General features: G+C 41.3%; 1 protein-coding gene across 1 annotated transcript in view; it reads right to left on the reverse strand.

The window, feature by feature from the left end:
* Axdnd1 (axonemal dynein light chain domain containing 1) overlaps nt 1-12,282 on the reverse strand; it is a 105,241-nt gene that overhangs the window by 40,194 nt on the left and 52,765 nt on the right. The window contains exon 17 of the mRNA XM_060365089.1: nt 4,723-4,816. Within this exon, the coding sequence (XP_060221072.1) occupies nt 4,723-4,816 (94 nt within the window). The remainder of the gene's footprint in view (nt 1-4,722; nt 4,817-12,282) is intronic.

The raw sequence follows: 12,282 nt of genomic DNA on the forward strand, positions 1-12,282 counted from the left end.
ACACATCAAAGATATTATCCACTATGACCAAGTAGGCTTCATCCCAGGTATACAGGGGTGGTTCAATATACGGAAATCCATCAATGTGATCCACCATATTAACAAACTGAAAGAAAAAAACCACATGATAATCTCCCTAGATGCTGAAAAAGCCTTTGACAAAATCCAACATCCATTCATGTTCAAAGTATTGGAGAGATCAGGGATACAAGGCACATATCTAAACATAGTAAAGGCGATATACAGCAAGCCTATAGCCAACATCAAACTGAATGGAGAGAAACTTAAAGCAATCCCACTGAAATCAGGGACAAGACAAGGCTGCCCACTCTCTCCATATATCTTCAACATAGTGTTGGAAGTCCTTGCTAGAGCAATAAGACAGTTGAAGGAGATCAAGGGGATACAAATTGGAAAGGAAGAAGTCAAATTATCACTATTTGCAGATGATATGATAGTATACGTGAGTGACCCCAAAAACTCTACCAGGGAACTCCTACAGCTGATAAACACCTTCAGCAAAGTGGCAGGATACAAAATTAACTCAAAAAAATCAGTAGCCCTCCTGTATACAAAAGACAAAAGGGCTGAGAAAGAAATTAAGGAAACAACACCCTTCACAATAGCCACAAATGACATACGGTACCTCGGAGTAACCCTAACCAAGGAAGTCAAAGACTTGTATGAAAAAAATTTCAAATCTCTGAAGAAAGAATTAGAAGAAGATATGAGAAGATGGAAAGATCTCCCATGCTCATGGCTTGGTAGGATTAACATAGTAAAAATGGCCATCTTACCAAAAGCAATCTACAGATTCAATGCAATGCCCATCAAATTACCAACACAATTCTTTACAGACCTGGAAAGGAAAATTCTCAACTTCATATGGAATAACAAGAAACCCAGAATTGCTAAAACAATCCTCTACAATAAAAGATCTTCTGGAGGTATCTCCATCCCTGATCTTAAGTTGTACTATAGAGCAACAGTTTTAAAAACTGCATGGTACTGGCATAGAAACAGAATGGTGGATCAATGGAACCGAACAGAGGACCCAGAAATAAACCCACACACTTATGGACACCTGATCTTTGACAAAGACGCCAAAACCATACAATGGAAAAAAGATAGCATCTTCAACAAATGGTGCTGGTCTAACTGGATGTCTACATGTAGAAAAATGAAAATAGATCCATACTTGTCACCCTGCACAAAACTGAAGTCCAAGTGGATCAAAGACCTCAACATAAAACCAGACACATTAAATCGGCTTGAAAAAAAAGTGGGAAATACCCTAGAACTCATTGGTACAGGGGAAACTTCCTGAACAGAACACCAACAGCACAGGCTCTAAGAGCAACAACCAATAAATGGGACCTCATGAAGCTGAAAAGCTTCTGTAAAGCAAAGGACACAGTCATCAAAACAAAGCGACCACCTACAGATTGGGAAAGAATCTTCACCAACCCTTTATCTGACAGAGGACTCATATCCAGTATATATAAAGAACTAAAGAAGCTGAAAAGCAGCAAACCAAGTAATCCACTTAAAAAATGGGGAACAGAGCTAAACAGAGAATTATCTGTAGAGGAATACCGAATGGCAGAGAAGCACTTAAAGAAATGCTCAACCTCACTAGCCATTAGGGAAATGCAAATCAAAACAACCCTGAGATTTCACCTTACACCCATGAGAATGGCCAAGATCAAAAACTCAAGTGACAATACATGCTGGAGAGGTTGTGGAGAAAGGGGAACCCTTCTCCACTGCTGGTGGGAATGTAAACTTGTACAACCACTCTGGAAATCAATCTGGCGCTTTCTCAGACAACTAGGAATAGCGCTTCCTCAAGATCCAGCCATACCACTACTGGGCATATATCCAAAAGAGGCTCAAGTACACAAAAAGGACATTTGCTCAACCATGTTTGTAGCAGCTTTATTTGTAATAGCCAGAAGCTGGAAACAACCCAGATGCCCCTCAACTGAAGAATGGATGCAGAAATTGTGGTACATCTACACAATGGAATATTACTCAGCAATGAAAAATAAGGAAATCATGAAATTTGCAGGTAAATGGTGGGATCTGGAAAGGATCATCCTGAGTGAGTTGTCCCAGAAGCAAAAAGACACACATGGTATATACTCACTCATATAGACATACAACATAGGACAAACCCACTAAAACCTGTGCATCTAAAGAAACTAAGCAAGAGAGAGGACCCTAAATAAAAGGTCCAATCCCCATCCAGAAAGGCAAAGAGGATGGACATCAGAAGAAGAAGAAAACAGGAAACAACCTAGGAACCTACCACAGAGGGCCTCTGAAAGCCTCTGCCCTTCAGACTATCAAAGCAGATGCTGAGCCGGATGGGCAACTGTTGGGCAGGTGAACGGAATTTTAGGTAAGAACTGGGAAATAGTAAGAGCTGGAGAGGACAGGGTCTCCACAAGGAGAGCAACAGAACAAGAAAATTTGAACATAGGGAACTTCCCAGAGACTCATACTCCAACCAAGGACTATTCATGGAGATAACCTAGAACCCCTGCACAGATGTAGCCCAGGGCAGTTCAGAGTCCAATTGGGTTACATAGTAATGTGAAGAGGGACTGCCTCTGACATAATCTGATTGGCCTGCTCTTTGATCACCTCCCTCTGGGGGGGAGCAGCCTTACCAGGCCACAGTAGAGGACAATACAGCCACTTTTGATGTGAACTGACAGACTAAGATCAGAAAGGAGAGGAGAACCTCCCCTATTAGTGGACTTGGGGAGTGGCATGCAAGCAGAGGGAGGAGGGAGGGTGGGATTGGGAGGAGAGGAGGGAGGGGCTTATGGGGGGATGCAGAATGAATAAAGTGTAATTGATGAAAAATTTAAAAAAAAAAAAAAGAAATGATTATACCCATGTCCAACCTTTAACAACCTATAATTCTTAAAGAATTCATATACTTAGCTACTGTAATCCTATTTTTCTTTTTTCACTATTGTGTGTTAAACTCATTTTTGCTTCTTTATCTTGACCAAGGGTGTTAAGCCATTAAAGTTCAAGTTGCCAAATTGTGCCCTAAGGCATTTAGTGCTCTACAAATAACTGAAAAGGATCCCCACAGGACCCTTTATTGAAGGAAATAGGGATTGGGACATATGTTAGAGGCAGTATAATGTGGCAGCCCACAGCTTCCTCATCATATCACCTTTGATGACATATCTTTCCAGAGTTTGTGGGTTGATGGTTGTGTGGAAAGTTAACATGATATACAAATAAGGGTGCTAATGTATAGGAGGCACGGAGGCCCTTGTGCTCACACATAAGCACTAGGGTGGAACCTGGAATGGTATAGCACACGGGGTTGTTTCTTCAAGGGAAGGAATGCAACACCTGTTACCCACCCAGAAGACGGGGAGCAGCTGTGCATTCTAGCCTGGTGACCTCTGTGCTGTGTGTGTGACCAGAGACCATACTGGACCCACCCCCAGACCCTCCCCTCCTCATGCGCATATCTCCATCAATCTATAGAATCTATCTCGTGGAAGATATCACATGTACTTACAAAGAATTCAGATACAGTCACATCTGCCTTTTATTTAGCTTACTTTGTTCCTCAAAGAGATTTATGTATGCTTTGTTGTACACATAGGACTGAGTTAATTATCACCAGAAAAGTTTTCACCCAATTGTGCTGCATTTACATATGCCTAAAATAAACCACTCAGGGTCAGACTCCTGAAGTTTGAACCAACATTGGCCACTTAGTTATGTTGAACCCAACTGCCTTTTCTCCTTCCATAGATCATTACTCTGCTGGCTGTGGAGGGCACAGAGATCCCAGCAGTGATGCCCTCTCTAGGTCAATGTTAGGGAAGTACAGTGCTCAGCAAGCACATGCATCCTGTTAGTGAATCGTTTTGATCAAGTAAGATGCTACTCCTGCAGAGGACCCAAACTCAGTTTCTAGCACCCATATCAGGTGACTGACAATCTGCTACAAATTCAGTTGGGGGGGAGGGGATCTGATGTTTCTGGCCTCTGCCAGCACCCACACACCCAGGCACATACCTGCACACACATGCACACACTGGCATACACATACACACACACACACACACACACACACACACACACACACGAGAGAGAGAAAGAGAGAGAGAGAGAGAGAGAGAGAAATAATGAGTAAATGAAATAATGTTAAAGAGAGGACATTTTGTAAATCCACAGCTGTTTACAGCTCCATCTTGGTAAATTTAAATGACAAGTGGGTCCATAAATACTAACTCAAAATTAATCACCAAGTACTTTGAGGCTAACACAGGTGAAGGGACCATACCATAATGCAGAAGTCTACTGAGGGGAATCAATAGCATAAAATACTAACAACAAGGTTCTCAAATCCATGACTTGATTCCATGGATCTCAATAATGATAAACAGAGCATATTGTGGAAAGGCTAGCTGTAGCAATGCCTTGAGATTTTAAAAGTGGTAGAATGTTCTTCCTCATGTCATAAGACAAATATTGAGTCCTATCATGTGAAGGAGGAGACAGGGGATCCCAAAAGCAAGTAGGACACTCTGCAAAACGTTTTCATTTTCCATTGAAAATCATTTGAATAAGCTTCCATTTTGCTCTTCTCACTGCCTGCTTCAGTTGGGCTTGTTTTTTCTTAACAGAAATCACCAACCAAAGCAAAATAGAATCCTGAAAAGCCAAACAAATACGTACGTGGCGAAGGAATTCAGTGTTATCATTGGTGATTTCACTGTTTATATTAAAAAGCCATTGTCGAATCATGTCATTTATATGTTCGTGGAGTGGTCTGCAGAAGAAAAACAGGAATAATAAACACAAGAGCCTTGAGTAGACTATACAAGTCACCATCAGTGAGAGGAAAATTATTTATTTAGCAGGACATGGAAAGCAGATGGTGGTGGATAGGGTTTGAAGTTTTTAAGAACTTAGGCAAAAGTGATTCAAAGCCTTGAACTACTTGATTTAATACACTGGTTAAGTTGAGAGAGCCTTCCTAACTCCTAGATGTCAACTGTCAGATGACTTTAGGACAGTGTACATTCTACCTGAAATATTCTCTTTCCACTGTTAACATGCCTTCACCTGCCTGTTCACTCCTAGACTAGGAGGACCTTCTTGTGTAATGCTAATCAATTAAAAACCCTCTTAATGATTGGCTTCCAACATGACAGTGTGCAGAATCAGCATGGTCCACTCCCCAATGAAAATGATGAGAGTTAATTTTGAGAAACTAAATTATTGAAAGCTTCTAGAAATGATGAGAAAGAAAAGGGAAAATAATTTTAAGAATCAATGGCTGAAAATGAGCCAATTTTATGGAAAGACAACAATTAACACAGAAGGTTTGGCAGTCTCCAAGCAGCATAAACTCAGGGAGATGCCGTGTCACAAAGCAAGCCTCAGTTTAAAGGCCAAAACAACAGAACACAACTAAATGAAATTACAGTCAACAACAGAAAGACTTGAGAAACTCAAATGTGTGACATTTAAATGATGAGTAGGTCAATAAATACTAATTCAAGATTAATCACCAAGTTCTCTGAGGCTAACACAAGTGAAGAGACCATACCATAACAAAGAATTCCATTGAGGGGAATTAATGGCATAAAATATTAAGAAACAACAAGGATCTCGAATCCATGACTTGACAGTTTACCCTAATACTATGGGAAGGGACGGCAGGGCAGAGTGACAGACAGAATGCTTGCCTAATGTGTGCAAGGCAACAGGAGGAGGAGAGTGCAGCACACACAAAAATAATAAAAAAGCAAAATTATGGAAATCATAATGATTGTAATAGAAATCAATAGCACAGAGTAGAGAAAGAGTCTAGAGAAAATCAATTAACCCAAAGGCTGATTCTTTGAAAAGGATGTCTTAGTTAGTGTTTTTCTTGCTGTAATAAAACATTGGGACCAACAGCAACTTGGGGCAAAGAGCTGATTTCAGCTTCCAGCCCATCATCCAGGAAAGGCAGGCAGGGACTGAAACCTAAGCTGTGAAGGAACACTGCTCACTGGCTTGCTCCCTGGGTCACTCACATCAATCATTAATTAAGAAAATACACTATTTAGATTTGCTACAGGACAGTCTTATGGAGACATTTTCTTAGTTGAGAGTCCCTCTTCCCAAATGTCTCCAGGAGGACAACCACTGTAAGCTGAAATAAACTCCCCTCTCCAAGTTGCTTGTAGTCATTGCTTTTAGTTTCAAGAGAAACCCTAATTAATTCATCGTTTTCAAAAAAGTACCTTTTTATTTCAAACTTACCTCATAAACACTTACTAGATGTACCAAGAAAAGCAGAGGCAAGGTCCAATGGCTACATTCAGAAATGAGAGAAGGGATACAGGTGCTGGCTTTCAGAAACAAAGGATGGGGATGTGGCTGTGGCTCAGGTGTGGTTGGAATGTGTCACTCCAAGGTCACTGTGTTAGAAGCTTGTTCTCCATACAGTAACATTAAAAGGTAGCAGAACCTGGGGCTGGAGAGATGGCTCTGCTGTTACTTGCTGCTCTTCCAGGGGACCCAGGTTCAATTCCCAGCACCCACATGATGGCTCACAACCATCTGTAATTCCAGTTCCAGGGGATCTGATGCCTTCTTCTGGCCTCTGTAGGCACCAGGCCCATGGGCATACATTTGGGGGAAAAAAACAATACACATAAAATTAAATCTTTTTTAAATCTGTAATCCCAGCACACAGGGAGGCAGAGGCAGGCAGATCTCTGTGAGTTTGAGGCTAGCCTGGTCTACAAAGTGAGTCCAGGATAGTCAAGGTCACACAGAGAAACCCTGTCTCAAAAAAAAAAAAAAAAATTTTTTTTTAAAGGAAGTAGTATAACCTTTGAGATTTAGATATGCAGGCAGGGTCTTCCAGACTCCTCAGGGAATACAGTGGAGATAAATATTTAATAGTTATTAGAACAGGTGGCTGGTGGCTGGCATTTCTAGATTTGACAGCAAAGTAAAATTGATAACTTTTACAAAACATGAGAAAAATACCAGAATCTGTCCTGGCAGGACTGGCCCTCAGTGAGGAGTGCTAACCAAGATGTGGAAACATACCTCAGTATAAGCTCAGAAAATCTGCCCAGTGTTTCCCGCAACAGATACTTTAGAGAACAGAAGAGAGAAAAGCCAAATAAGGATGTGTAAGGGGCACCTGCAGAGGCAGATGCCAGGATTTTGTAAGGCTGGTCTGGCTATGGAATGCCATTTCAAAAACCCCTTTGCTGAACTGGTATCCTGGAGCCTGGAACCCTCTGTGAACTGCCCTCCTGGAAATTCAGAGCAAATAATTTGGGACTACGTGATGAATCCAGGCCAGTCTTCTTTTAGATTGGAAACCGGCAACATGGAAACTCAAGCAGAGACAAAGCCTGTGGGGGAGCTTCAACACAGGTTAGAATCAAGATTCCTGAATGACCACCTAAGGGCAGGACACTTGCAACAAGATATCTGACCCTCGATCTGTGAAGCTCCGCTCCCTGACCAAAGAAAAATGCCCAGGTGAGAAGAGGGTCATTCAGAGGTACAGCAGGCTTCAGGAAGCCTGGGAAGGACAACCAAGGCTCACATAGGAAATGGAACACAGCATCCAGCAGGGCAGACTGTTTTCGCCCTGTGTGCTCTCACTCAGCCATCTCCGTCACAGTTACTCCCTTTAGTTAATGCTCAGTGTCAGTTAAGGAGGCCAGTTCTGACTTTCGCTGTCTTTGGCCCTCATCCCCCTATTGAGGTTTGAATAAGAATAGCCCCCATAGGCTCATATATTTAAACTGTTTTAAAGACTTAATTTTATTTTTGTGTATATTTGTGTATATGAGCCTCTCAGCTGCTTGAACTGATTGTTCCAGAGACCATAAAAGTCTCGATCACTCTCCTTCCCCCTTAATTACGGGCAGTTCAACATCACATCAGAGAGATCTCCAAATTTGCACCCTTAAGAGTGCTACTGAAATCTAGAGGATGAAAAACCTCCCAAAAGGAAGGCTTAGAAATCTGGAATGAGGTGCTCCAATTTGCACTGGGTCCTATTGGCAGATATCTCAGATCCAGATGTCTGCGCCTGTGTTGCTTATTTGGCTCATAAGAAAAAGAAGCCCATGGGGCTATCAACTGTCTGTCTCCTTTCTCCCAATGATAGCCACCATAAGGCAATGCTTAACAAAAAATGGAATACTACTCAGCAATTAAAAACAAGGAAATCATGAAATTTGCAGGCAAATGGTGGGATCTTGAAAAGATCATCCTTGGTGGTCCAAGATGGCGGTGACCAGAGTGCACTGTATCTGGGGGTTGCAGGGTCCGAAACTCTGAAATTGGTGAGTGGAGGGGCAGCTGAAGCCTGAACATCCACATTTGAGGCTTCCTGGGCGAGAGGAGACCACCTGTGAGCTGGGACAGTTTGGATCCTGGTCCCACTCGTGGACATCTCCAGGGACTGAGAATGGTGAATTCAACTCCCCTGCACTTCCCTTTGCCCCAAGGCAGGCCTCCCTGCTCTGCTGAGGCCCCAGTGTTTTCCCCAAACATGAGCTTCTGTGCTCCATGACCTAACCGGCACAGGCTGGATCCCAGAGCTGTGGTAACGTGGGGGCAGCAGCTAGTCCAAGCAGGAGCCTCCGTGCTCTGTGACTGAGACTGCAGAGGCAGCTGCCTCAAGTACAGGCCTCCCTGCCCAGCGGCCAAACAGTGGACACCTCTGAGCTGACAGATCTCCTACACTCTCATTAGCCCCTGCAGGCCCAAATCTGAGAGCAGAGAACAGGGAGAAGTCCCTGTGCTTTCAGATTAGGCCTGGGAGCGAGTGAGTGCACCTTCAAGTGAGTGCTTGCAGGGCCTCAGATCCAGCGTCCCTCTACGTTAGCACACAGACATCAGCTCCTTCCACCCACACCCCCACTGTGGGCAATATAGGGATCCTGGGACAGCATCTCAGCATTGAAGCCCTGTTCTGTGGGTCTCCCAGTGGAGTCCAGGCGAACAGTTCCTAGAGCCCAGAATGATCTGAATCCCAAGAAGACAGTACGACAGGCCCGTGCGCCACTGAGGTATTCAGGGCACCTGCATATGCGCATTGCACATGGAAACTAAACAACTCTCTACTCAAAGACAGGTTGGTCAGGGAAGAAATGAAAAAGAAATGAGAGACTTCCTAAAATTCAATGAAAATGAAAGTACAACTTACCCAAATTTATGGGACACAATGAAAGCAGTGCTAAGAGAAAAGTTCATAGCACTAAGTGCCTTCAAGAAGAAATTCGAAGCATCTCATTCAAGCAACTTAATGGCTCACCTAAAACCCTAGGAAAAAAAAGAAGCAGACACACCCAAGAGGAATAGACGGCTGGAAATAATCAAACTCAGAGCTGAAATTAATCATTTAGAAACAAAAAAAAAAAAAAAAAAACAATTCAAAGAAACAATGAAACCTAGAGCTGGTTCTTTGAGAAAATCAACAAGATAGACAAACCTTTGGCCAAACTAAAAGGCAGAGAGAAACTATACAAATCAGCAAAATCAGAAATGAAAAGGGGGACATAACAACAGACAGAAATAACAACAGAGGAAATCCAAAGAATCATTAAGTTGTACTACAAACACCTATATACCATAAAATTTGAAAATGTAAATGAAATGGACAATTTTCTTGATAGATTCCATCTACCAAAATTAAGTCAAGATCAGGTAGAAAGATTGAATAGTCCTATATCCCCCAAGGAAATAGAAGCAGTCATCAAAAGTCTCCCTTCCAAAAAGAGCCCAAGGCCAAATGGTTTCAGCACAGAATTCTACCAGACCTTCAAAGAAGAGCTAACTCCAATTCTCTTCAAACTATTCCACAAAATAGAAACAGAAAGAACATTACCAAACTCATTCTATGAAGCCACAGTCACCTTGGTACCTAAACCACACAAAGACCCAACAAAAAAGAGAACTTCAGACCTATCTCTCTTATGAACATTGATGCAAAAAAAAAAAAATACTCAATAAAATACTTCCAAGCCAAATCCAAGAACACATAAAAGATAATCATCCACCATGGCCAAGTAGGCTTCAATCCAGGTATGCAAGGGTGGTTGAATATATGGAAATCCATCAATGTAATCCACCATATAAACAAACTGAAGAAGAAAAACCACATGATCATCTCCTTAGATGCAGAAAAAGCATTTGACAAAATCCAACACCCATTCATTTTCAAAGTTTTGGAGAGATCAAGGATACAAGGCACATACCTAAACATAGTAAAGACAATAGGCAGCAAGCCTGTAGCTTGCTATATCAAACTAAATGGAGAGAAACTTAAATCAAGCCCACTGAAATCAGGGAAAAGGCAAGGCTGCCCACTCTCTCCGTATCTCTTCAACATAATACTTGAAGTCCTAGCTAGAGCAATAAGACAAGTGAAGCAGATCAAGGGGATACAAATCAGAAAGGAAGAAGTCAAAGTATCACTATTTGCAGATGATAGGATTGTATACATGAGTGACCCCCAAAATTCAACCAGAGAACTCCTGATAAACACCTTCAGCAAAGTGGCTGGATACAAAATTAACTCAAAAAAATCAGTAGCACTCCTGTATATGAAAGACAAAAGAGCTGAGAAAGAAATTAGGGAAACAACACCCTTCACAATAGCCACTAATAACATAAAGTACCTTGGTGTGACTCTAACCAAGCAAGTGAAAGACCTGTTTGAAAAAAACTTCAAGTCTCTGAAGTAAGAAATTGAAGAAGATATCAAAAAATGGAAAGGCCTACCGTGCTCTTGGATCAGTAGGATTAATATTGTGAAAATGTCTGTCCTGCCAAAAGCAATCTACAGATTCAGTGCAATTCCCATCAAAATACCAACACAACTCTTTACAGACCTTAAAAGAATGATTCTCAACTTCATTTGGAAAAACAAAAAACTGAGGATTGCCAAAACAATCCTGTACAACAGATCAACTAGAGGTATCTCCATCCCTAATTTCAAGCTGTACTACAGAACAATAGTAATAAAAACTGCATGGTACTGGCATAGAAACCAACTGGTGGATCGATGAAATCACATAGAAGACCAGAAATAAACCCACACAGCTACAGATACTTGATTTTTGACAAAGAAGCCAAACCATACAATGGAAAAAAGATAGCATCTTTAACAAATGGTACTGGTCTAACTGGACATCTAGAAAAACGCAAACAGATTCATATTTATCACCCTGCACAAAACTAAAGTTCAAGTGGATCAAAGACCTCAACATAAAAGCAGACACACTAAACCTCTTAGAAGAAAAAGTGGGCAAGAGCCTTGAACTCATTGACACAGGAGACAACTTTCTGAACAGAATACCGACAGCTCAGGCTCTAAGAGCAACAATCAATAAATAGGACCTCATAAGACTGAAAAGCTTCTATAAAGCAAAGGACACTGTTGTCAGAACAAAACAACAGCCTAAAGACTGGGAAAGGATCTTATATCTGACAGAGGGCTAATATCCAGAATATATAAAGAACTCAAGAAGTTAAACAACAACAAATCAAGTAATCCAATTAAAAATGGGGTACATAGCTAAACAGAGAATTCTCAATAGAGAAACATTGAATGGCAGAGAAACACTTAAAGAAATGCTCAACGTCCTTGGTCATCAGGGAAATGCAAATCAAAACGACCCTGAGATTTCACCTTACACCCATCAGAATGGCTAAGATAAAAAACTCAAGTGACAACACATGCTGAAAAAGATGTGGAAAGAGGAACCATCCTCCATTGCTGGTAGAAATGTAAACTTATACAAGCACTTTGGAAATCAATCTGGTGCTTTCTCAGACAATTAGGAATATTGTTTCCTCAAGATCCAGCTGTACCACTCCTGGATATATGCCTATGTACCCAAAAATATGCTCAAGTACACAACAAGGACATTTGCTCAACCATGTTCATAGCAGTTTTATTCATAATAGTCTGGAAACAACCCAGATGCCCCTCAACTGAGGAATGTATACAGAGATTGTGGTACATTTATACAATGGAATATTACTCAGCAATTAAAAACAAGGAAATCATGAAATTTGTGGGCAAATGGTGGATTCTAGAAAAGATTATCCTGAGATATCCAAGAAGCAGTAAGACACACATGGTATATACTCACTTATAATTGTATATTTGACATATAATATAGGATAATCATACTAAAATCTGTACATCTAAAGAAGCTAAACAAGAAGGAAGACTCTGGCTAAGATGACCAATCCTCA

This window comes from Meriones unguiculatus, chromosome 11 (genome assembly GCF_030254825.1).
Source record: "Meriones unguiculatus strain TT.TT164.6M chromosome 11, Bangor_MerUng_6.1, whole genome shotgun sequence".
NCBI lineage: Eukaryota > Metazoa > Chordata > Mammalia > Rodentia > Muridae > Meriones > Meriones unguiculatus.